The sequence below is a fragment of the Nelumbo lutea genome, chromosome 2 (assembly GCF_056320005.1).
Source record: "Nelumbo lutea isolate HS-2025 chromosome 2, American lotus-T2T, whole genome shotgun sequence".
NCBI classification, from domain to species: domain Eukaryota; kingdom Viridiplantae; phylum Streptophyta; class Magnoliopsida; order Proteales; family Nelumbonaceae; genus Nelumbo; species Nelumbo lutea.
The window spans coordinates 32,420,569-32,447,985 of NC_142685.1; the positions used below are offsets into that span (position 1 = coordinate 32,420,569).

Consider the following 27,417-nt stretch of genomic DNA (forward strand, 5'->3'; position numbering starts at 1 on the left):
GGATGGCATACGGTTTATAAGGTAGGTTGCAGTGAGAACAGCATCACCTCAAAACTTTGTAGGGACATGTGAGGCAAATAGAATATTTCTTGCAACTTCAACAATATGTATATTTTTACTTTCAGCAACTCTATTCTGTTTTGGGGTCCTAACATAGGAGCTTTGATGAATAACCCCTAAATCAGTGAGATAGCAGGTCAAGTTTTTCTCAAAATATTCTTTTGCAATGTCGGATCTGAAAATTTTAATCCTAATATCAAACTGGGTTAGGACAAATTCATGGAATTGCCTCACAAGTTTGGGAACTTCATCAAAAATATTCAAGTGAACCGAGAAAAGTCATCAATGAACAAAATAAAATATTTGTAGCCACCCATAGAGGATAAGTGGTAAGGCCCCCACACATCAGAGTGCACAATATTAAAAGGAGAAGATCTTTTATTACTCAAAGGATAACTGTTTCTACAATGTTTTGACATTTCACAGAACTCCCAATGAAGCAGGACAAACTAATTCCCTTAAACAGTTCTGGGAATAAATGACTTAATGCAGAAAAAGAAAGATGACCCAAACGAAAATGACATAACATGACTCGACTGATGGACTCTGTAGATGTAGAGCTTTTCCAGGTTGTTCATGGCACTGTCCATGAGTATCCAGTGGATATATTCCATTCGCCTCACGGCCACTCCCAATCACCTTCTGAGACTCTAGATCCTGAAAAACACAGTAGGAAGGGAAGCAGGTTACGCAACAGTTTAATGACTTAGTTAGGCTACTTACAGATAACAAGTTTGTATTTAGTCTGGGTACATGAAGAGCAGAAAGAAGAACCAAGGAGTCTGTAGCCTTGATGGTTCCCTTGCCGGAGATAGGGGCAAGAGAGCCATCGGCTAGGGTGATTTTGTCACACCCAAGAAGTAAATCATATGAAACAAACAAAGTAGAAAGGCTGGTCATATGATCAGAAACACCAGAATCAATAATCCAAGGGATCCTACAATTACCTGAAATGCTTGTATGATTGGCAGAAGCCCGTATACCTGAATGAGCAAATACAGAAGAGGTTGAATTTCCTGGAGGGTTGGAAGAAGAGGTCACACCCTCTAGGTGACTGATCATCCTCCCAAACTTCTCATATTTTGCTTTAATAGCTGCTAATTGCTCACTAGCCATCATCTCTTCAGTTTGGTATCTGTCACTATCTAGACCAACAGCAACATTGGCACTCCCTGATCTACTTATTAGACTTCTTCTAAAACCGAAGTGGTAGGAGCTTAGGATGCAATTTCCAGCACTTGTCTTTAGTGTGTCTTGGCTTTTTACAGTACTCACAGATAATCTCTTTCTTCCCTGATCTACTTGGAGTCTCTGCAACCCCCTTGGGTTTCACTCCTTGGAGTCCCTGCAACCCCCTTGGGTTTCACTCCCATATTAACAAAGTGATCATTTAGAGCAGCCCCTTGGACCTAGACAAGTCTTCTGCTTTCTTCACTACTTACCAAGGCATATGCTTGAGACAGTGAGACATTATCCTTGGATAAAATATTTTGCTTTGTAATGTCATACTCTGGATTTAGCCCTGTCAAGAACTCAAACACCCTATTTCTCTCAACTAGTTTTCTGTAGGTCTCAGCATCCTTAGTGGTGTCCCAGGCTACAGCTTCTATCAAATTTATTTCTTGCCATAAAGACTTCAGTGTTGAGAAGTATACAGCTAATGGTTTATCCCCCTGTCTCAAACTCTTCACATCACTTCTCAACTTGTAAACCCTGGCCACATTTAATTTTTGGGAATATGTTCCAGCAACACTATCCCAAATTTCCTTTGTTGAATTCATCCACAAATAGTGTTGACTAATCTGTGGTTGCATTGAGTTGACAAGCCATCCAATAACAATATAATTTTCTTGCATCCACTTTTCATATAATGGATCATCTTCTGGAGGAGCATTTTTGCTCCTGGAGATAAAACCCCATTTGCCTCTACTACAAATACGAATTTTTACTGATTGTGACCAAGCCAAATAATTAGTTCCATCCAGCTTGACTGTGGTCACAGCCAGTAGAGAATCAACAGAGGCTCCTGGAATTTGTCTGGATTCAGCAACATGCTTGTTTTCAAAGCCTGAGGAGTCCATCTTCTTAAATACTTCAAAAATGACTTCAAACAACTTCGAATAATGACAAATGAAGACAAAACAAAAACTGTGTTGTGAGCCAACCTCTATGCAGCCGTACCAATAACCAGCATCACACCCGGAAGTTGGGAGAAACAGAGAAAACTCAACCGCTCCTTGTAGACTTCACAGAACACCAATCCACTTGATTCGATCTTCAAGAAGAATAATGAGAAGGCCTTTAATCACTAAGCGACCCGGTCAAACTCCCTATGGGGCCCATGTAGAGAAGATGGGCCAAATGGCCCATAGGCTGTTTATTCTTTCTTGTTATTTATGTTTTTCTGTAATGGGCCTTTTCTGGGCCCATCCTGTCTATATTATGTTCTTTGTAAATTCTTGCCCAACTAAGGGCCTCCTTGTAATTATTCAAATCTATCTTAATAAAATAGTGTTAGGGTGCTGAGAGAGTGTTAGGTTTGAAACTCTCATTCTCAGACCCTCATTGCCGAACTCTCAAGCTCTCCTCTCTTCAGTTTTCTTCATGGTATCAGAGCAGGCCTGAACTTCAATATTCTAGGGCTAGAAGCTTAGGCTCATGTTGCCTGATTCTTAGAGGTCATTGGAAGTGCCCAAGACTAGAATCTCTTGGAGAAGTGGTTCGGTGGCCAGGAAGAATCAGAGAAAGAAGGGAAGGGGAATAGTTCGGTTCTGGTTTAAAGCTCGAAACTGTAAGTTGTGCTCAGTTTTCTGGGTTAGTTTCTGATATGTTTGGACTGTTGAAGTGTCCGAAATTTCTGGTTGTTCTGTACTACTTTCGGCTGCCATTTAATCTGGTTTAACCCATAAATTTCTGGGCTGTTTTTTGGATTGTCAAAACTGTCGAAACATCCTTGTAACAAGGTTGTGGATTGTTACTTCTATTTGGTTGTTTTTAGGGGCTGTACGGACTGTTCTTGAGACCTTATTTCTTTTTTGACAGTGGGGTTGTCTCTATTGCCCACACTGTGTTTGTAAAAAGGCCTTTTCAGCAATACCAATTGGTAGTTACTCTTCTTGGCTATTTCTTTGGTGATTACCTTGAAGCCCCAGATTTGAAAAGGAACTTCAGTTGAGTGCACAGTGCCTAGAAGTTTCTGATTACTTCTTGAAGGCTGAACCAAGCTGTTTTTGGTGCCTCTTGTAGAAGTTTCTGCTTGGGTCTTGGTTCTCACAACTTTCGGGTGTAGTTTGACCTTGTTTCTTGTGGTCAGATGAACTCAGTGTATTGCCTTCTTGTGGTCGGCTGAACTCAGTTCTTGCTTGTCCTCATTCAGTATACTTGTAGAAGTCATCTGAAATCATATTTGAAGTGTTTACATGATGTACTCCTCAGAGTTTGAAAACAAGAGTGGTGTTGAATATGGACTGGTTCAAGGGACTCCAAGTGATTCTTTATTGACTGTGACCACAGTTAAACTAGATGGAACTAATTATCTGGCATGGTCACAATCAGTAAAGATTTATGTATGCAGAAGAGGAAAGTGGGGGTTCATTTCTGGGAGTAAGAAGGCTCCCCTAGAAGATGACCCATCCTATGAGAAGTGGATGCAAGAAAATTACACTGTCATTGGGTGGCTTGTGAACTCAATGCAGCCACAAATTAGCCAACACTACATATAATACACCTGTCAATAGAGAAATACATTTGGAGGCCTTAGGATCAAATTTGGAATGATGAGGGCTAAAAATTTGAACAAAGCAAGTACAACCAAAGGTTTTAAGGGGAATAGTAAACAATTCTTTATCACGATGTAGAAGGGTAAATGGAGGTTTCATGTCAAGATCCCGTGAAGGAACTCGATTGATGAGATACATTGTTGTAAGAATAGCATCTCCCTAGAAACGAATAGGCACATTGGAGTAAAACATTATGCTTCTAGCCACCTCCAATATGTGCCTATTCTCTCTCAGCAACCCCATTCTATTGTGGTGTATGAACAAGTACTCTAGTGGATAATCCCATGATCAAGCAAATAAGATGCTAATGGAGAGGCAAAGTATTCATTCGCATTATTGGCTCTGAAGATTTTGATTTTAATCCCAAATTGGGTTAAAATCATCTAATGAAAGATCTGGGTCAAAACAGGAACCTCATCTCGAGAACGCATAAGGTAAACCCGAGAAAAATAGGTATAGTCATCAACAAACAACAAGAAATATTTGTATCCCCCCATAGCAGTTGTTGTTAGTTTTAAATTGTTTTTTCTTATTCATGTTGTTACAATGCTGTCAGCTTAGATTGCTGGCAGCATGTTCTTTTCTTTTGTTTAGGGTGTGCTACCAAGGTGCCAGGGGCCTATTTGCAATTTCTTAGAATTGTTATAAAACTTTTAATAAAAAGGGAAGTTGGGTGCCACCAGCTCCAATACTTTCGACCCTTCATATCTTTTTCTCTTCTTCTTCTCCTCCTCTCCTCCTCTCCTCTCTCTCTCTCTCTCTCTCTCCCTCTTCTTCGTATGATTACATAGTAACAGAGCAACACGCTGGGCAATAGGAGTTTTCTTTGCTGAGAAGCATTCACTCAACCCAGGCGTCAATCTCTTTTCTTGGACTGTGAAGACCGAATTTTCAAATTGGACTGACCAGAAATAACTTTCGTCTCTTCTTTTGGGTTCTTCCTTGGTCGTAGCACCAAGGTAACCCTAATTGGTGGAAGCCTATGCTGTGAAGCTTACTTGCCTCCTTCGACTGATGCTGTGAAGATTCAAAAAACGTCCTTTTGACCTTCAACTGGTGCTGTGAAGACCTGGTTCCTTCCACTGATGTTGTGAAGACCTACAAACTTTCTTTTTTGACCTTCGGCTGATGCTTTGAAGGCCTGGTTCCTTTGACGGATGGTGTGAAGACCTATAAACTTTCTTTTTTGACCTTTGGCTGATGCTGTGAAGACCTGTTATGTTCCTTGAACCTTCGTACAGATGCTGTACAGGGGTGTGTGATCCCCTTTGTCCAGGTCTATGCTAGAATTAGTCTGTGAAGTATGGAATATACATCAATATACTTGGTACAGCAGTATTCTTCTTCTTCCTGGACTGTTTATGTGCTTCAGCAGTCTGTACATGTTTTCAGAAGTAGGTTGTGGTGTTTTGTGCCTTAATTGTGACTGTTAGAAATAGTACTGGTGTGAGGACTGGTCTTGTGCACCTGCAGTTTTCCTATTTTGGCTTGTATACCTTCCTTTGAAAATGGCGAATGATGATTCTGCATCATCTGGGGTTACATCAACCCGTGGTACAGCAGGTATGGGGACTGAAAGCATGATGTTTCCTATGCCGATAACTCCTTTAAATGGTCTGAACTACCTGGAGTGGGCCAAAGGTGTAAAACTTTATGTAACAGCAAGGGGAAAAGCTGGTTACATAAATGGAAGGGTGAAAGAACCAAAGAGTGGGACTCCTGAACATGATTGGTGGGACCAAGAAAACAGTATGGTGATGTCCTGGCTCCTTGCAGCCATGGAATCTGATGTGAAAAAGAATTTTATGTGGGCAGATACTACAAATGAGAATGGGAACAGGCTAAGACCACCTATTCAGAGCAAAGGCACTTTGCTAAGATATACCAGTTGCAAGCTGAATCCTCAACTTGTAAACAGGGAAACCGCAGCTTATCAGACTATTATTCAGCTCTTACCTCAGTGTGGAAGGAATTTGACCACTATCAAGCTATAGAATGTAAACATGAAGATGATGCTAGAGCCTATAAGAAGCTGGTCTCTCAGAAGCAGGTTTTTGCCTTCTTGTCGGGACTAAACCCCATATATGAACCCCTTAGAGTTCAGATTTTAGGAAGTAAAGAATTGCCCTCAGTCCAAGAGGTGTATGCCCTTGTTCAGTCTGAGGAAAGTAGGTGGAGTGTGATGGTTACAACTGAGGAGGAGCAACAAGTGGCATTAGCTGCAATGGGTGGAAATAATCTGGGAAAGAAAAATGATTCCAAGAAAGCCGATGATAAGGATAAGTTGTTCTGCACTCACTGTCGTCGTTCAAGACATACACGCGACACATGTTGGGAGCTCCATGGGAGACCAAAGTAGGCTGTAAAGAACCAAGAACAGGGTAAGGTACAGAGTTAGAAAAAGCCTAATACAACACACAACATAGCAAATATGGTAACCCAAGAAACTCAGTCTGTTGTGGTGCCAATTGATACTACTCGAGAACACTTCATTGGTTCTAACCCCAAGGAAGACATTATGAACTCCTTCCATAGTCACTTGGAATCATATGATAGGGCCTTACGACAGATGGACAGATCAGCCGCTGGTAACCCTTCTACTTCATTTGCGTCTACATCATGTAATGCAGCTTCTGCCTTCCACGTCTCCACAGCCACAGATTCCCCCTGGATCGACTCAGGGGCTTCTAATCACATGACCAGTAAGACAAACCTATTCAGTTCTTATAATCTTTTGTCAGGAAGGGATACAGTGAGACTGGCAGATGGCTCTTTTTCTTCCATTGCAGGTTAGGGATCAATATCCCTTCCTCAAGGACTTAACCTGAGTAATGTTTTGCATGTCACTCAGCTACCTATCAACCTTCTTTCTATTAGTACTATCAAAAATTCATTAAACTGTAGTGTAACCTTTTTTCCTAATTCATGAACTTTTCAGGATCTAACTTCTGGGAGGACAATTGGTAGAGGAAGCTTAGTGGATGGTCTCTACACTCTCGACAGCAAGGCTAGTTTCTTGGTGTCATCTTCAGAGTCTCATAGTCGGTCAAATAAGGGTCAAATTGTTTTGTGGCATAATCGGTTAGAACATGTGTCTTTTGAAATAATAAAGTCTTTGTTTCCGTTTTTATTTAAGTCCTGTTTAGTTTCAGATTTCCATTGCCAAGCGTGTTAATTGAGCAAGCAATGTAGAACAATATTTTCTTCAAGTAATAAAAGATCAAGTTTCCCTTTCCATATTGTGTATTCTGATGTGTGGAGGCCTACTACAATAACTTTGAAGGGCGGGTATAAGTACTTTATCACATTGATTGATGATCTCTCCCGTTATACATGGATTTTTCCCATGCGTAATAGGACGAAGTCCCAAAGATAGTAAGAGATTTCCAAAGAATGGTGTTTACACAATTCCATGTGGAAGTTCAGATTTTTCAATCCGATAATGCGAAGGAATATTTCCATGGTGAACTAAATGAGTTCTTTGCTTTCCATGGATCGATTCATAGAAGCTCATGTGCAAGAACACCACAACAAAACGGTGTTGCAGAAAGAAAGAACAGACACCTCCTTGAGGTAGCCCGAGGGATGATGTTACATATGATTGTTCCCAAGCGATTTTGGGTTGATGTTGTACTTGCTGCTACTTATGTCATAAATCGCATGCCCTCCAAAGCGTTAAACTACAAAGCCCCTCATCAATTATTGTTTCCTCAGTCTCCTCTTTTTTCAATTCCCATGAGGGTGTTTGGTTGTCGTGCCTTTGTCCATGACTTGTCCCCGTCCCGTAGTAAGTTGGACCCTCGGTCTACTCCATGTGTCTTTCTAGGGTATCCCTCTTCGCAAAAGGGTTACCAATGCTTTGATCCCGTTGGTCATAAGTTCTTCGTCTCCATGCATTTCTCCTTTTTTGAGTCTAAACCATTTTTCCCTGCTTCTCCTCAGGGGGAGAGTAATGTGGAAGAGTAGAAGCAAGCCCATGTTCATCAAGTCTCCTTTCCTTCTATTTCGGATCTCGTTCCTTTTCGTGTCTTCCAACATCAACGCCATAGAGATCAGCAATGTGACAAAGGTGTGGAGCCACCAAACACTAAGCAATCAACACTATCGGATTCCCAGGAGGTAAGTCCAACACCTATTGATCCCATAGCCCCCGTTTCGGTTGTGGATGACCTTGACATTCCTATTGTTCATAGAAAAGGGGTCAGGTCATGCACCACCAAACACCACATTACCCAATATGTGTCCTATGACCACATTTCCCCTTCTCACCGTGCCTTCCTATCTGCGGTTGATAGTACTCCCATACCCACAAACATGGCAGAAGCTTTAAAATACCCTGAATGGAAAGATGCTATGAAGGAGGAGATCAATGCCCTCCACAAGAATCAAACATGGGAGTTGGTGGATCTTCCAACAGGGAAAGACCCAGTGGGGTGTAAGTGGGTGTTTACAGTGAAACACAAAGCAGACGGGATAGTTGAAAGGTACAAAGCAAGGCTGGTAGCTAAAGGGTATACCCAAGTTTATGGTGATGACTATGACGAGACATTTGCCCCAATAGCCAAGATGAACTCAATACGGGTTCTTCTATCATTGGCTGCAAACCTTGATTGAAAATTGCATCAACTGGATATTAAGAATGCCTTTTTGAATGGTGATCTGGAGGAGGAGGTGTACATGGTTCAACCCCCTGGTTTCTGTGCCAAAGGAAGTGAAAGTAAGGTGTGCAAACTAAGAAAGTCTCTCTATGGTCTAAAACAATCTCCTCGAGCGTGGTTTAGTAAATTTCATATGGCAGTTCAACAAGTGGGGTTCAAGCAATGTCAATCTGATCACACTCTCTTTGCGAAGAGATATGAAGAACAAGTGGTTGTGTTGATGGTATACGTAGATGATATCATCCTTAAAAGAAACTGGAGCACAGAAATACAAAAGTTGAAGGAATTCCTAGCCTCTCAATTTGAAGTGAAAGATCTGGGCCCCCTAAAGTATTTTCTTGGAATTGAAGTTGCCCACTCAAAAAGGGGCATCTTCATCTTTCAAAGGATATATATCCTAGATCTGTTACAAGATACAGGCAAGTTAGGTGCAAAACCAGCCGATACCCCTATGGATGTTGACCATAAGCTAGAAAATTGTGATGGTGAACCACTAAAAGATGTGAAACAGTTTCAAAGACTAGTGGGAAGGTTGCTTTATTTGGCCATGACTTGCCCAGACATTGCTTACTCAGTTGGAGTCCTAAGCCAATTCATGCATTCCCCTAAAAGACAACACATGGAGGCAACAGAGAGGATTCTTAGGTACTTGAGGAAGTATCCAGGAACAGAGTTACTATTCAGCAAACATAATCATCTAAAGGTGGAAGTCTACATAGATGCTGACTAGGCAAGAGTTGTGGATGATAGAAAATCCACAAGTGGGTATTGTACCTTTGAAGGAGGAAATCTAGTGATATGGAGGAGTAAGAAGCAAAGTGTAGTGGTAAGGTCAAGTGCTGAAGCAGAGTATAGAGCTATGGCACATGGGGTGGCTGAAGCTCTTTGGCTGAAGAACCTTCTAGGAGAACTTGGGGTTACTGTCCACAATCCTATGTCCCTCTACAGTGACAATAAGGCAGCCATTAGCATTGCCAGTAATCCAGTCCTACATGATAGGACCGAGCACATTGAGGTGGACAAGCATTTCATAAGAGAAAAGTTGGAAAAGGGAGAAATTTGCACCCCTTATGTCAAATCTAAGGAGCAACTTGCTGATGTTCTCACAAAAGGACTTCCACACCTACGGCACAATGAGTTGTGTGACAAGTTGGGTATGATGGATATATTCAACCCAACTTGAGGGGGAGTGTTGTTAGTTTTAAATTGTTTTTTCTTATGCATGTTGTTACAATGCTGTCAGCTTAGATTGCTGGCAGCATGTTCGTTTCTTTTGTTTAGGGTGTGCTTCCAAGGTGCCAGGGGCCTATTTGCAATTTCTTAGAATTGTTATAAAACTTTTAAATAAAAGGGAAGCTGGGTGCTGCCAACTCCAATATTTTCGACCCTTCATATCTTTTTCTCTTCTTCTTCTTCTTCTTCTTCTTCTTCTTCTTCTTCTTCTTCTTCTTCTTCTCCTCTCTCTCTCTCTCTCTCTCTCTCTCTCTCTCTCTCTCTCTCTCCCTCTCTTCTCTGTTATTCCTCTTCTTCATACGATTACAACAGTGATGTGATAAGGTCCCCAAACATCGGTATGCACAATATCAAAAGGAATGCTACTTTTATTACTCAATGAATAAGATGTTCTACAATGCTTTGCAAGCTCACAACTCTCACATCTCAAACTGGACATCTGAACAGACTCAAGTAAATTAGGAAACAAACTCTTCAAAGACCGAAAAGATAAATGACCCAACCGATTATGCCAAAGCATAACCTAACTAACAGATTGAGAAACAATAGACTTCCTATCTTCACTATCTTCCCAATGAGAACTCTCCAAGCAGAAGATCCCAATTGTCTCACAGCCAGTCCCAATCACCTTCCTTGTCTCCAAGTCTTGAAAAACACATGGTCAGGAAAAAAAGTTACTAAACAATCCTGGTGTTTTGTAATGCTACTAACTGAAAACAAGTTAGTACTAAGTTTAGGATCATGCAAAACTGAACAACGTCCAATGATAGTACTAAGTTTAACATCAAGGGAACCATCAACATTGGACACTTTATCTCTGCCAGAAGATAAGTGATAGCTAGTAAATAGTGATGGTAAGCCAATCATATGGTCAGATGCACCTGAGTCTATTATCCAACAATGTTCAGTGTTACCTGGAGCTGAAGCATGATAAGCTGAGGCCCGAGTACCTGAATGAGCAAAAGGTGATATGGGAGGAGCTGATGGCGGCTGAGATGATTGAGTTGAATTGCCAACTTCCTTTTCCAATTCAGTCAGGGAATCCTGGACAGCAGCTAGGGTGTCTAGAAGTGTGCCTTTTGTGCCTGATGAGGTTGCACAATCAGTATTAACAGCCATAATAGCATTACCCCTTTTCTTCCTGAGTTTTGCTGGAACTAGATGAGAATGCAGCTTCCAACAGGTGTCTTTAATATGCTTAGGTTTCTTGCAATGTTCACATACTAGAATCTGCTTGTCTTCCTTCTTTATATCCCTCTCCGTATCACCCCTAGACTTAGGTTTAAATGTTGCCAAGGCTGGTTGGAAGGGCTGATGTTGCATCATAACCTTTCTCCTAGTCTCTTCACTATGCACTAAGCAGTAGGCTTGTGATAGGGCCACATTGTCTCTTGTCAGTAGTTGTTGTCTCACAAATATCATATTCAGGATTTAGACCAGCTAAGAACTCAAAAACCCTATAAGTTTCAACCTGCTTTCTATGAGTCTATGCATCCTTCTAACTTTCCCACTCAAGTGTTTGTAGATGGTCAATTTCATGCCACAAAGATTTCAAGGTAGAGAAGTAAACCGAGACTAGTTTCTCTCCTTGCTTAAGGTTGTCAACCTCACATTTCAGCTCATAGGCCCTAGCAACATTAAGGGGTTGGGAGTAGGCCTCTTTCATGACATCCCAGATCTCCTTAGCTATTTTTGCCCACAAATAGTTTCGGCTGATTTGTGGCTACATAGAGTTGCACAACCATGTCAACCAAATAATTCTCCTAAACCCATTTGGTATAGGTTTGGCCCTCCTTAGTTGGTTCCTTCACATCTCCCAACAAGTAGTTCAGTTTTCCTCTACCCCCAATGGCCATCATGGCCGATTGAGTCCATTCTAAGTAGTTTGATCCATCAAACTTAACAATTGTAATCTGAAAGGTATTCTCAAACATGTTACTAGAACTACTAGTCCCAAAAACACCTTCCCCTTGATTCTTGAACTCCATTCCTGATTAAGAATTAATAAAAAACCTTCTTTTAACTACTGTAATAAGAGAAACAGCACCCAAACAACTGATAACAGCCGGCCTAGGTCTTTCGGAGAACAAAAAACACAGTTCTGAATGAAACAAGTCCAAATTCTGATCTGAAACCAATAATAGTTCTGAATTTTAGAGTTTTCTCTCAAAACCCTAAAAACACAGGTGAAAAAGCAAAGATTTTCTATCTGCACCTCTCAGAACAAACCAAGATGATCTTTTCTAAAGTCAATCTCAAGAAAAAAGGCTTACTTTATGAAAAAGTTCTGGTCGCCACCTTCTAGCTGATGCAAAACCCTAATCTTGAGGATCCAAAACTTCTTTTGATTCTTCATGATCACTGGAACATTCCCAGGCTTCTACAATCTCCTTAGTAGCAGTTGTACACTACCAGTAACCTCCAAGAATCAGCCGATCCACCTTCTCTGTTGAAAAACCTCCAAACCTAGGAAGTTCACATGTAGTCGGCCTAATTAGACAAGCATAAGTACTCCTAGGTCGGCTCTAATACCAAGTAATCGATCAAGACTACAATCTGTCTTGAATTTAAAAAGAAATAAATACAAATTTGAAGAAGAGAAGAAGAGAAGAAGTACACGAAGAGGAATTCAGAAAAGAGAGAGAGAGAGAGGGTCTTGACTTCTGCCGACCCACTCTTGTGATTTATATAAATGTTTGACTAACTGTAAAAGCGCTGAATTGCTTTTATTGCTTGCATGGCAAAAAGAATAAAAGAAATCTAATAATAAAAACCGAAATAACTACCAACTAACACTGTCATAACTAACTGAGATATTACTGCCATACGAACGCAGTGGGTACCACATCAGTGGGGTCCACATCAGTGTTCTCTATAGAATTTGTTATACTACTAATAGAGAACAAATTTACAGGTAATTTTGGAACATGTAGCACATTAGAAAGGGTAAGTCCAAGAGGAAGGGAGATGGTTCCTTGACCAACTATGGTAGAGAAAGAGCTATCAACTAGTTTCACCTTGTCCTTGCCAGATAAAAGATGAAAAGATTCAAAACAATTTGGCTTACTAGTCATATGGTTCAAGGCTCCAAAATTTATTATCCAAGGGGAGTCTGAGGGATGAGAGGCCACATGGAAAGTTGTGGCAAAATTACCATTACCTGATGTAGATGCAAAGGAAGTCGAAGGAGGATGAGAAGAATCCATCTAGTGGATTGCCCTTCCATACAGTTCCAAATGGTCACAGAAAGAACTAATGATATCTTCCCTAGGATCAATCACGGAAGGGCGGTCTTGGCGTATCTCCTAGGCCCACTTTGGATTCCCATGGAGTTCCAAACATGTATCTCGAGTGTGTCTAGACTTCTGACAATGAGTGCACCATAGCTTATCCGTCAACTTTCTTCTAGAAGTCACTCTTCTTAAAGGAATTACCAGCTCTTGTATCTACACTCCCTTTTGCTACTAAGGCAATCTACTCCCCCTCAGAATTATTCATCACATTTTGTCCATTCTCTTTTGGCTATACTAGGGCATGCACTTCTTGCATTGATGGGAGATCTTTACTGCCCAATATCTAAACCTGGATAGACTCATATGTAGGGTTCATCCCTGTTAGAGTTGGCCGAATAAGGGTAGATTAGTCAACTCACCTTGGTTTAAGTTATGAGCTTATGTGGCAGTCTTATTAGAGGTTCTCTGTCCCATACTTAAGTAGGGGCAGTTTAGTCCTTGTACATTTAATTAGAGCCTAATCACTATTAAGAGGTCAACTGATAGGGTTTAGCTATCAGGTTCAACAGTTCTTTCATCTTCTTCTTCTTCTCCTCTTCTTCTTCTTCTCCTTCTCTTTCTTCTTCTCCTTACTGGTTCGGACTACTGTAGCAACAGTAGAAACATGGTATCAGAGCAAGGTTCGTGACCTGTTTCAGTTCGTGACAACTTCTGTTCGTGCTTCAGTTCTCTCCTTTTCTTCTCTGGGATGTCAATGGAGAAAAGTGGTTCGTCCCAGGCCTGAAACATCTCAGCTCTTCTTTTTTTTTTCTGGTGCGCAGAACCTCCTTTCCTAAGAAAACAACTTCAGCAGTGAATGGTTGGCTGAAGCTCTCAAACGAAGGTTGGTTATGCTGCTGGTATTTCTGGGTTGAAAATCTTCAAGAACTTGAGAGGACTGATCAGAACCTAGAGAACTAGGTTGGTTGTTGCCCTGGTTCTTGGAAAAATTCCAAGAACAGGCTGTGTTTACAGTGACCAAATGGTGTAAGGGCTGTTGCTGGTGGCCGAATGGTGTAGGGGCTACTGTAGGTGGCCGAATGGTGCAAGGTGTAAGGCAATGGTACTAGTTGAGTTCTTGTTGGTCTTGTGGTGCCCTCTTAAAAGCGTTAAAGCAGGTCTGTATTGTGTGTGACAGCTATGGCTGTGTGGTGGTGCTTGTAAAGCACAAACTCTGTTGAGTAGTTGTAAGAGAGCTTGCATGTGGTTAGTAAGTGCTGAATTAATGTCGGTGTAGTCTGTGTTTTTTTGTGAAATCAGTAGTGGTGTGGATAAGAACAAAGGCGTGTGTATCTATCATTGTGTTTAGGGACTGCTGTAGGTTCTGAAACATCAAACTCTTGACAGCAGCACTTAGTTGGTGAATGGGAAATCAGATTAGAGGCAGCATTGAAAGAATATCATGGCAAAAATGGGAGATGGCTGTAGTGATCAGAAACCTAGTGTGGTGGTTTCCTCTGACTATCTAGGTGTACAGATGACCTCAATTAAACTGAATGGTGAGAACTATGTTCCATGGGCCAAGTCGGTGGAAGTTTTTCTCAAGGCAAAGAGAAAAGTGAAGCATGTGAAAGAAGATAAACCACTGGCTGACTCTCCAGGGTTTGATGATTGGGAACAGGAGGATGCTCAAATCATGACATGGCTATGGAACAGTATGGAACCCAAAATAAGTGCCAACTTCATGTTCTTAGATACAGCTAAGGACATATGGGAACATGCCAAGAAGCTGTATTCTGGGCAAGATAATACTACAAGGGTATATCAGCTCTATCAGGAGTACTTTGGTCTGCAACAAGGAAATAAAACCCTAGAAGAGTACTATGCCAGTATGAAAAACCTCAGAAATAAACTCAACGTCTACCATCCTCTCATTCCAGATGTTAAGGTTCAGCAACAACAGAGGGAACAACTAGATGTCACAAGGTTCTTAGTGGGGTTGAAATCAGAGTATGAACCAGTTAGGGCCCAAATATTGGGGAGCTCTACCCTTCCTACACTTGAGGAAGTGTTTGCTCGGCTTCGCAGGATTTCTTTGGGACAGACAGAGAATCCCACACAGTCTGATAGATCAACTTTTGTGACAGCCAGAGGAGGTGGATGTGGTACGAAAGGGGGAGGACATGCCTCCCGAGGAGGTCGTGGTGGTTCCATATTTGGCCATGGTGGTGGTCGTGACTCAGGGGGAGGCCGTGGAAAAGAAAAAGGCAGCTCTACAAGGAAGTGTACCCACTGTGGCAGGGAAGGACATTCGGTAAATTTCTGTTATGATCTCCATGGCCGCCCTCCCTCTAAATGGGTCAATCATGCTGTTGCTGGTGGGGTTGATGTCAATGATAATCAACAGGCAGACCTAACTCCTTCCACATCTACATTTGTTTCCGAAAGGGAGATGGTGAGTGTACCGCGTGATGAGTATGAGCAGTTCCTTTAGTCCACTTCACAACACACTACTGCTACTCTTGCCCACTCAGGTATAGCTTGCCTGTCATCTAAAACCTCTCCTTGGATTATTGACTCTGGAGCCTCTGATCACATGACCGGGACTCTAGGTGTGTTCTCTTCTCTCTCTGAAACTTCCACATCTCAAACTGTTACCCTTGCCAATGGTTCCTCCTCTCCCATCTGTGGTGTTGGCAATGTTGACATGGCTTCTCTTTCTTTGTCATCTGTTCTATATGTCCCTAAGTTTCCATTCAATCTTATGTCTGTTAGTAAATTAACCAAGACTCTTAACTGCTCTGTTACTTTTTTCCCTTCCTCTTGTGTTTTTCAGGATCTCAGGACGGGGAAGAATATTGGTGGGGGGCATGAAGCTGGTGGATTGTATGATGTGTAAATTTAATAATAATAGGAGTGCAAATAAGGGTATTCTCAGGATTAGAAACCAAGAGATAACCCAATGTGACCTTTTTTTGGTACCTTGGTTCAATAATTAGAAATTAGTGGCAAAAAAGACTTAAAGAGTATGCTGAGATGGACAGGTTGGACAACTAGAAAGGATAATATTAGAAATGGAGTCACTCATAAGACCTTAGGAGTAGGTCAAACAGATGATAAAATGAGAGAAAAGTAGACTAAAATGGTTTTGTCACATGCATAGAAGACCATCAAGGGTACCTATAAGAAGTAATATGTTACAAGCTGCAGGGGCTAGAAGGGCTATGGGTAGACCAAAAAAGACATTCGTAGAAGTAGTAAGAAATGATTTAAGTGCCAATAATTTAACAATGGATATGGCATTAAATAGGATTGGAATGGTGATACATGTTTAATGTAGTTGGCCCAATATAGTTGGGATAAAGCTTGGATGCTGATGGTGTAATGTACATGTATATACAAGACCCCTTTTTGAAAGATAATTTCTATTGACTCTCCCCTTCCTTTTTTTGGTTTTGATCAGCAAATAAGAATTTTATTCAATTAAGAGAAACAAATTACAGAATTACAGTAAAACATAAAACAAACAATGCACCACATAGTATTGCAATAAATCTTAGAAATGCTTCTGCCTATAAACTCCCTGTTTGGCTAATGAATCAGCCATTCCATTTGCAGTCCTCCTCATCCAAGTGAAAGAAGCACCAAGTTCCCTTGCTAGACTTTCAATCTCCCTTAAGGAGCATTACCCCTGGTGTTAGTCCACGATATAACCTTTCTTATTTACAAATGTTCCCAAATCATGTGATCATTCCCCACCCCCTATTTTGCTAGGATGCCTGTCATACTATTAGCTTCCCATTGTACCCAAATGATTTTTACTTCTAAATCTCGAGTTAGCCACCTGAATTTTCTTATCTCAATTCTATATGACCACAAAGCTGCCTTTTTTGCTTAGCAACCACCCTCCAGTTTTGAGTCACCTTCAATTACCAACTTCTTAATTGTCATTTCCTTCGCCCTTTGCACCCCTTCCATTACAACCCTGATCTCAGCCCTTAACGACTCTTCTACAACCAGTCCTGGATACAAAGAAACAAAACATATACTTCCTCATTTCTAAAGAAACCTCCCACTCCTTATGGTCTTAGATTCCCCCATGTTACTTCTCCTTTCTTCATGATGTACCTACTACTTCCAATTTCTGACAACGTCATCCATTGAATAGGATGAAAAGCTATCCAAAGACTTACCCAGTGACCTGCCCTAGCAGTTACACATTAAATAATTGCCTCCTTATTCTTTTCCTTGTCCGTGAACATCCTACTGTTCCTTTCTTCCCATATTGTCCAAATAAGCACAACCCTTGTCAAGTCCTATAGTGTCCAAACAAGTACAGCCCTTGCCAAAAATGGTTTAGTTTCCCAGTTTTTTTCTAAAACACTGGATACGATATCCATACTGAAACATAAAATTAGTAAAGTTGACTAAATTTTAAGGCAAACAGACAAGAATAATAAGCACAGACAAACAAATATCATACCTTACAAAGATAATGCATGAGAGTCATCTTGTTGTTCCGCGCACGTGTATCAGAGAGTTTAAGGAGGCTATCCAATCTAAAACCAATAGCCGAACCTACACATGGGATTGTGAACTTAGCAGGCAGACTGACAGACAAGCATGCCAAATAAGATTTCAAGCACCAAACAGAAAGGAAATAGTTGTCTACACAGAGTGGACAAAGAAACACATCAGGTCAGACAATGGGATCATGCAAGAATGACAACACGACATGAAGAAAGCAATATAACAGTTAGGATCAACACTAATCACTCAGAGATAGAACAGCTCCCTGTTTCCAAAGCCCATGAAAATCACACAATGGGAAATTGACAGCAAGCAGTAATTTATTTATGGTATACATGTTACTGAATTAATATTCTAACAACCAGTGAGATGACAAGAAAAACCATAATGAACAAGTACACAATGCAAAATGTCAAGGATTAATTATAATCTACATCAGACATAACATATTAGCAATCCAGATCTAGCACTTGACCAACCTAGTTCTACAAATTGTGGAGATATTGTGACTTGATGTATCTTATTAGTATAGTGCCTGTTGTACATTACATTACGTGTATTCTTTATTCCTTTTTTCTCTTCCATCCCTATATGGGCATTCTTGTAATTGTAATATCTATTAGTGTATAAGAGACTCTTTGAGGTGGGGATTTATTATTCTGGACACCTCTAAGATTATTCTTGTTCTCTTCTCTATTCGGCCAAAGTACTATTCTCCCCGTAAGGAGAAACAGGAAAGAATGATTGATGCCTTGTGAAAGTCACAACCATGGAGATGAATGTATGACGAGAGGAGGGCTCATGACACTTATATCCCTTTTGAGTGGTGACATATCCCAGAAAAGTACAAGGAATAGAAACATGGGTCAAGCTTACCACAAGACAGAGACAATTCCTGGACAAAATACCAACACCCAAAAGTACGAACCGGGATAGAAAACAAGGGGGAAATAAGAGCTATGGGGCCTTAAACTTGAGAACACGACTACGCATACGGTTGATGAGAAACGCAGTGGTCAACTCAGCATCAGCCCAAAACCTCTTAAGTACATTAATATGCAACATCAAACTGCAAGCAAGGTTCAAAGTACTGGAAACACTAAATGTATTGGAAAAGCAATTTTAAGAGACGTATTGAGATATGCCTAGGATCAGGGGCGGAGCCAAGTTATTGGGTGGGGGTCACATTAATACTGATTTATCTCAATCATGACCCAATTTGATTTCTTGAAATCCTAATTTTAACTATAACAAAATCCATTATTTTTTTGCTATTCAATCCAATTTGTTTGAATTGGATTTTTGAAGTTAGACTTGAATTAGAATGACTTATTTACTTATATATTATAGGGTCAGATTGAACAACGTCTCAATCTTAACCTAGCCTGAAATTTAATATGAATTGGATTCATATTTTTTACTTTAACCTTAACAGAAACTTCAAACCGAACTTTCTAGTTGGATTTTAGTTGTAGAATACATCTCATAGGTGCACTTTAGAAATTTCCACCTTGTCGCCTAGCCTTGCCTTGGTGCCTTGAAAACTATAGTATTTCTAACCTATAGTGTGTGCAGATCATTACCATTTCTGCCTCTTCCACAGCCACCCCTACTACCACTATCACCTCTACCACCTGGAAATCCTGGAGGACCACGACCACAGCTGCCACATCCACCTCCATAAGTACCACAGCCTCATCCACCATTTCCGTATACAACTAGTGCTGCTCGATCGAATAGTGGGATGGATTCAGATAGCTTAGCCCTCTGAAACCTAGAAAATACATCCTCCAAATCAGGTAACTCTAGGTTGCCCATAACCTAAGCTCTCATTGATTCATACTCAGGTTTGATTCCTAAAAGGAATTTCATTACATATAGTTCTTTTCTCCGCTTCTCCATCACTAAAACATCATTGATAACAGGTTGATATATATTCAGTTCCTCACAAAGAGTCACCATATCAGAATAGTAATCCTCAAGAGATTTATCTCCCTATTGTAGACAAAAAGATGACTGAAATAATTGATATATTCAAGTGATATTGTTGCTCCCTGAATACATTCTCTTCACTTGTTCCCAAATCTGTTTTGAGGTGTAAAGGAAGATAAGAGTGCAGCTGATTATTGTCAATAAGATAATCAGCTGAGTATTTGGAGTTATCAGTCCTGGGTTTATTGTCAATGAGATACTTCAAATTCCCAACTGCCATGAGAGACACTTCTACAGGTTTTGCCCAAACAGCATAGTTCGCACTTCCACTCAACTTGATAGTAGTTAATATAAAGGTTGTGGGGGCCAATACACTCAATTTTACCTCCATTCTAACTCACCTTTCTAAGAAAAAATGAAATCACTGTTAGACAGTTGTATGCCCTTAGCTTCAATCAAAAATATGTACATTATGAATTTATTGTAAATGAATAAAGTACACATTTGATTCATGTTCCTGTGGTGTGTTTCTATGTAATACCCTTAAACTGGACACTTAATGAGACTTGTGTTAGTTTAGAATGTTCACAGCCATTGGGTAAGTCTGGGGAGATTTATCCTGCCATGGCTGGCACTGGTGTGCTGCCAACTGTTGGGGTGGCTTGTCTCAGCCACTAGGGTGAGACCCGAAGCACATGCGGTGTAGGATTAATAAAACCTTTGAACCGGACCACATTTCCAGTATTGCCTTGGACCTTGGAGATAGATGGGCAAAACTGGAAAGTTACACCGGACCCCTAGACTCGATTATGATACTACACTAGGTGTCGGATTGGGCTGTCTTTGATGTTCCCATCAGTGAGATCTTTAGCGGGGGTCAAAACCTGGGTATGTTGGGACAGTCCGAGAATTCATCTGAGTGGGTGATCATAGTGACAGGATTAGCCCCTTTGTCGAACAAAGGTAATGATCGGGGATGCACTCTCTCTGATGGAAACCAAGATTGCCGGCAGCCGATTTCAATTGTTGAGATTTTGTTTTGCAAAATATATTTATAAAGTATATATATATGTTATGGTTTCGAAATGATTTACAAAAGGTTTTAATTCCCGAGATCCATGTAAGCAGAGAGTGCAACACTGTTCCTTGCAGTCGAGGGAGAGGTCCTCCCTTGTCGGGCAGTGTTTGATCATTATGGGCTGAGAGGTTAAGTGTAAGACCATTGAGGATAATACCTAATGGGCTAATCTTGCATCTGCCCACAGTCCATGGGTGTTATAAGGTGGCTTGGCCCAGGGACCACTTAGGGTAAGTGTTGGGCCCATAGAGCCCATAAGATGGGTTTCAGGGGGTGCACTGTCCATAAACAGTGTATTCGGCCAGGCCTTGTAACAAAGGCTGGGCTGAACCCATGTGGTTGATGTGTAGATCAATGTTAGGGTCCCACGCCATACAAGGAAGCCCAACTGGGCAGCAATTTGGAAGGCTAAGTGAGTACATAACCTTAAATGGGCCTTAAGCCCATTTCAAACTGGGTTGATTCGATCAGTCAATTAAAGGGGGCAAATTCTGAGAGGGATCAGCTGATAGGATTGGGCCTAGACCCTATCCACTTAGAAAGATAAGGGTTCTCCCTTATCACTTAAAGGGACTTCTAATCCAAATATAATTTGGATCAGCAACTCCTAATAGGATTAAGAGCTGATCCCTTTAAATCTATAAAAGGAGGAGGGGGCGACAGCCTTTAGAGAGGCAACCTAAGACTCTTGTCTTCAGAGCTGAAATCACAGAAGAGAGATTTCTGCAACCTCTGCAAAATCTCTCTTGCCGCCGCCATTACCTTCAGTTCGATCTCCAGTTCTTGGGAGAAGTCAAGATCTGATCTTGATACCAATCTTTTGGGAAAAGATTGATTGGAGCTGTACTCACAAGCCATCCAGTTGATTCTTGCGAAGGGTCAAGTTCTTTTTGAAGAACATTGCTGATTCTGCTCCATCCTGCACTGCGCCATCTTCAGTGGGAGCAGTCTTTGGATCCTTCCTTGGGCGTGAACACCTCCACTAGGAGATACTAATTCTCCATATCATGTACATCCTCCCTCCTACTCCTTTTGGTTCAGATCTAGCTTGGTTCATGGTTCAAGATTGATCCTTGAAAAATATGTTTTTCTAAAATAGGGAATTCGATTCCTTGCAAAGTTGGGAGAAATTTTTTGAAATTCGCCCAATCCATTCCGCAAGACTTGGGCATCCATGTGATGGATATCCCATCCCTTCAATCACCATTGTATTATACCAACTTGAAACCTTTCATAGCTCACAAAATCACCTATCGCACCACTGTTAAATCTTTCACAGCATCAATCACTTCTCTAAATCATCACAACAACGGTCACTACTCCAGAAACATATCAGTCACAGGATTCCCTCTTGGATCCGATCCACTAGAGGGTTACACACTTCACTCTTAACCTGTCACAGAAGTTCTGATGGTCGAAACCATCACTAGTCACGAAGGCTGCTCACTAAATCTGGTCCGATCACCTATACAGTGAACCCTACCAAACTTACTTCACTTCTGCTCTGATACCATGTGAAAATATGGTATTATAGAGACAAACACTAGCATTGCGGAAAGATAAAAGCAAAGAGAAAGAAGGGAGAAAAGAGAAGAGAAGAGAGAAAGGAGAAAACCATCGTACGGTTTTCTAAGAAGGATTAGAATGACTTAATCCTCTCATAGCAGTCGGCCCATCCTTTATATTAACATTAAGTAAAATGACAAAATTACAAGTATGCCCTTAATTATAATAAAGGAATAGTGGACTGGAGTGTCCTTATTTTAACCACATAATTACCCAAATACCCTACCAGCCAAGCACACCTAACATAACACTCTTTCAACAGGCTCCCCTCCTCTTTTTCCTTCTTTGTGCAGTCTATACTATGAATCATGTCACCTTTCAAAGCACTGTAGAACCTCTTATTCGTTGAGTAATAAAATATCTTAGTTTCCTTTTAATATTGTGCATTCTGATGTGTAGGGGCCTTACCATTTACCTACTGTTAGTGTCAACTGCATAGGGGCAGTTTGGTCTTTTATTTATATTTGGTGTGAAGTGTAATGTTTAAGTTGAGTGATGTGTCCTATACTTAAGTAGGGGCATAACAGTCATTCTTTTTCATTATAGAAAACTATAAATATAAACCTAGCCGACTAGAGAGGCTGATTTTCTCTCTTGTTCGAACCAGTCTTTTCTTCTCCTCTCTTCTCTTCTTCTCTCTTCTCTCTCCTTTAGTCTCTTTCTACTGCTGTTCTTAATTGAATACTAGTGCAGATCTGAACTTTATCATGGTATCAGAGCTGCTGTAACAAGTTCGAATCTGCCCAGAATTCTTCATCGCCATTTTTTTATATGGCTTTGCAGATTTCTCAACAATCCCTTGGAGATTAGGAAAAAGGCTGCAAAGGAGTGATCATTTTTTTTTCCTTAGGAGGTTTTCATGCCTATAGTTTGTGGTGCGGTGATTGTTTGTGGTGGTTTGTAGAAAGCTCTCTAATCCATGGTACGAAGAGAGCAGTTTCAGGTGGTGCAGTGTTCAGTCGAGTACAGGTCTGTTTTGTATTGTGCAGTATGAGTGTTATGGTGTGATTTGAATGACTGATTGGTTGCAGATCTAGCGCTAGGTGTGTGGGGGGGCGGTATTGTAATATTGAAAGTGGAGGATAACAGTAACTGTTACTAATGTACAATGTGGTGAGAAGTGAATTAGGCATGTGACATACAAGGGAGTGAAAAAAAAAAAAAAAAGAAAAGGAAAAAAAAAATCAGATATGGTAGATGGTAGTGAACACCAGTCTAGTGTTATGGTTCCCCTTGATTACCTGAATGTTCAGATGACTTATATCAAATTGAATGGTGAGAATTATGTGCCTTGGGCAAAATCTGTAAAGTTTTTCTTAGGGCTAAGAAGAAGGTGAAACATGTAAGAGATGAAAACCTTCCATTGATTCTTAAGAATATAGTGATTGGGAACAAGATGCATAGATTATAACCTGGTTTTGGAATAGTATGGAACCCAAGATTAGTGTGGATTTTATGTTCTTAGATACAGCTAAGGAGATTTGAGACCATGCCAAGAAGCTGGACTCTGGACAAGACAATACTACTGGAGTGTATCAACTTTATCATGTCAGAGTCAAGTCGAAAGTTTAGTGTTGGTTCGGCTGATTTAATGTATATGTTAGTCATTGTTGGGTCTTAAGTCATTAGTTATTGGGCCTTAGTTATTGGGTCTAAACTTGTTTAATGTTTTATTTGTCTAGGTGTCCCATCACTAATCAGGGGCATTCTAGTCCATTCATGTAACACTATGTGATAAACATATATATAAGATAGTAGGGTCGGCGGAAAGGTTTTGAGCCGCCATTCTCAAACTTTCTCCTCTTCTTCTTCTCTTCTTCTTCTTCGGCTGCTGTGTTCCAGCAAACATGGTATCATAGCATTAATCCATCTTCTGGTTACAGCCGCCGCCACCTTTTCTACTCTTATCTATTCCTTCTTTTTTCTTCTCTATCTTGGTCGCTATGAAGAAACCCTAGGGTTGACCGTAGAACACAGCAAGATCTGTATCTAGGGTTTCCCTTGGTTGCAGGGCCCAAGGGGAGTTTGTCCCAGAAGCTGATGCCCTACTAGACTCCTTGCAACAGGTAGTAGCCATTCGGCTGCTAAGAGAGATCTGTGTGGAACAGATCTAGGTGGAAGGACTGATTTCGGCAGTCCTAGTACAGGTCGTAGGGGTGATTACAGTCTAGGACAGCAGAAGTCAGCACAGTGCAGTGGTGGGTTGCTCTTGGTTTCAGATTTGTTATGAGTTCTCAGGACTGTAACAACCTCGGTAAGTCTGAAACAGTATTCTTTGTACTGAGTTTGCAATCGTGATCATTGTAAGAGGGAGGAGATGTCTTCAATATCGGGGGGAAGTGTCTTCTAGGGATAATAGATCTGGTGGGAGGTCTCCTAATCTGGAGAATCCAAATCTGCACAGCTTGCAGATCACCTGTGTTGTTGAATGAATACAATTTCAGAGAATGGTTTGTTTCTGCCATGCTCTTCATTACTTCCCGAGAACTCACGAGTTATTTAGATGGGCAGAAGAAAGAACCCAAAGTGGGTAGTGTGGAGTACGCAGTTTGGCGTAATGAGAATGCTACTGTTATGTCATGTTTGCTTGCTTCAATGACTCCAAGAGTAGCTAGGACTGTTCAACACTTTTCCACTGCTGCTAAGATTTGGGAGAAAGTGTCTAAAACTTATGGACAGAGAAAGAACAATGCCAGAATTTATAGGCTAAACCAAGACATTGCTGCCTTGAGACAAGGAGATATGACAGTTGCAACGTATTTTGCAACCCTAGAAGGATTGTGGGAAGAGCTTGATCACCACCTTATTCTTGATTGAGAGAATGCCAAAGAAAAGGAGAGGCATGATAAACAAATTGAAGAGGGTAGAGCCTTTAAGTTCTTGGCTGGTTTAGACCCAATGTATGAGAGCATAAGGTCTCAAATTTTGGGAAGGGATGAAATGCCAAATTTACATCATGTTTATTATCTAATAAGGAATGAAGAGGTTAGGAGGAAAGAGATGCAAGTTGACACTCAAATACATCTAGCTGAACAGCCTGTTGAACATTCATCCCTAATTTCTTCAAATCAAAAGGGGAACAAGTATTCAGACAAGAGGCATCTTAAGTACACTCATTGTGGAGGTGAAAGGCATGTAAAAGAGATGTGTTGGGTTCTTTATCCTCATCTGAAACCAGCTACCTTGAGGAAAGACAAGAAGCACCAGAAGGGACAAGCAGCAAGTGGGAACCTTGTTACTAGTCACAGTGGTGATAGCACAAAGAACACATCAACAGTTGCTTCTTCTCCCATGGGACAGAATGCTAATTCCTCTGTATCCGGGTTCTTGGGTTTCACTACTGATGAGGTAGAGGTCCTCAGCCAGGCTTTAACCTGTCTAAGGACTAATTCTCTTGCTTCCACCTCCCTTGCCAGATCAGGTATTGTCTCTGCTTTTAGTGCAACTAGTTCTATTGACTCTACTTCTTGGATTATTGATTCCGGTGCAACTGACCACATGACACATATGTCCTCTTTATTTTCTTCCTATCACTTATTGTCTGGTCAAGATAAGATGAGAGTTGCTGACGGTTCTCTCTCCACCATCTCTGGGAAAGGGGTGGTTGACCTAAGCAAGGACCTCTCTCTTAAATCTGTTCTGCATGTTCCCAATCTTACTTCCAATCTCTTATCTGTTTCAAAGCTTACCAAGAATTTGAACTGTAGCATAACCTTTTTTCCTACTCATTGTGTCTTTCAGGACAAATTGACGAAAAGAACGATTGGGAGCGGTCATGAGTATGGAGGTCTCTACTATATGGATGTAGACATTAGTTCGGCCTTACAAACATCTGCTGCTAGTAGTCAGAATAATGTGAAGTCAATAGCTAGGTTACATTTGTGGCATGCTAGGCTAGGTCATTTACCTTTTTCATCATTGGAAGGGTTGTTTCCTGAATTATTCAAGGGTATTTCAAGTCAAAGTTTAGTTTGTGAAGTGTGTCAGTTGTCAAAACAATGTAGAACTGTTTATCCAGTTTCTAGTAATGAAATTCAAGCTCCTTTTGATTTGGTTCATTCTGATGTTTGGGGCCCTTCACCTCTTGTTTCTGTTGATGGTTTTCGTTACTTCATCAGTTTTATTGATCACTACTCACGATGCACATGGATCTACTTGTTAAAAGGACGTGATGAAGTGCCATGGATAACCATGGAATTTTGTAAAATGATTGAAACACAATTTGACAAGAAGATTAAGCAATTCCGGTCAGACAATGCTGCTGAATATTTTGAAAGATCCTTGAACCTGTTCATGGAGGATGCTGGCATGCTACATCAGTCATCTTGTGCTAGTACCCCTCAACAGAATGGGGTTGCTGAGCGCAAGAATAGACACCTATTGGAGACCGCTCAAGCCTTACTATTTCAGCACAAGGTTCCCAAGCACTACTAGTCCCAAACAGTCCTTACTGCAACATATCTAATAAATCGGATGCCATCCAAGGTGTTGGGTATGAAAACTCCTTTCTCTGTCCTTTGTCCTAATCTTCCAGACTTTCCTCTTCCACCTAGAGTCTTTGGTTGTGTATGTTTTATACACGTAAATGGTCCAAAGAAGACCAAGTTGGGTCCTAGGGCTACAAAAGAAATCTTTCTAAGGTACTCTCCTACACAGAAGGATTACAAGTGTTATGATCCTGTCACCAAGAAGAAATATGTCACAAAAGATGTGGTATTTTTTGAGTCTCAAACCTATTTTCATTCTTCCCAAAATCCTTTTCAGGGGAAGACTAGTGGGATGGAAGAGGATTCTTCTTCCCCCTCCTTTTTGTGCCTCTTTCTACCTCGGACCTTCCATCTTCTCCTCCTGATCCTCCTAGTTGTAGCATCCCAGGTGAACCTAGTGAGGCTTCCATTGTGCATGTTACCACTCTTGATGTTGTAGATGTTACTAAGGACTCCAGTAGGCAACAAAAAGATATAAGAATCACCTACAACAGAAGGAAAAAGGGCCCTCTAACTCATGTCAGCAACCAATTGGACTCGGATCAACCTGTCTCAGCAACTCCAAGTAATCTTATCACACATACTTCTGATTTGGATCTCCCTATTGCTCTTCGTAAGTCTACCCGTTCTTGTACTATCCGACACCCCATTGCTGAATTTGTTTCTTACTCAAGTTTATCTCCTCATTATTATTCCTTTGTGTCTACTCTCTCCTCCGTGCATGTCCCTACTAGGTACTCAGAGGCAGTGTCTGACCCAAGATGGAAAGAGGCTATGAATGAAGAAATGAAAGCCTTAATGAAAGCAAGGACTTGGGAATTAGTGGATCTACCAAAAGGGAAGAGCACTGTCGGATGCAAGTGGGTGTTCACTGTAAAGCAT

The 27,417-nt window shown here is 40.9% G+C and overlaps 1 protein-coding gene across 3 annotated transcripts in view; it reads right to left on the reverse strand.

The window, feature by feature from the left end:
- The window catches only part of LOC148869677 (formin-like protein 18), a 123,254-nt gene that overhangs the window by 62,849 nt on the left and 32,988 nt on the right, over positions 1-27,417 (reverse strand). For all 3 annotated transcript variants that reach the window (XR_016106467.1, XR_016106466.1, XM_088967250.1), the window contains exon 12: positions 17,426-17,520. Coding sequence is in view for 1 of the 3 variants with exons in the window: in XM_088967250.1 (XP_088823376.1) it covers positions 17,426-17,520 (95 nt within the window). In the remaining 2 variants the exon portion in view is untranslated. The remainder of the gene's footprint in view (positions 1-17,425; positions 17,521-27,417) is intronic.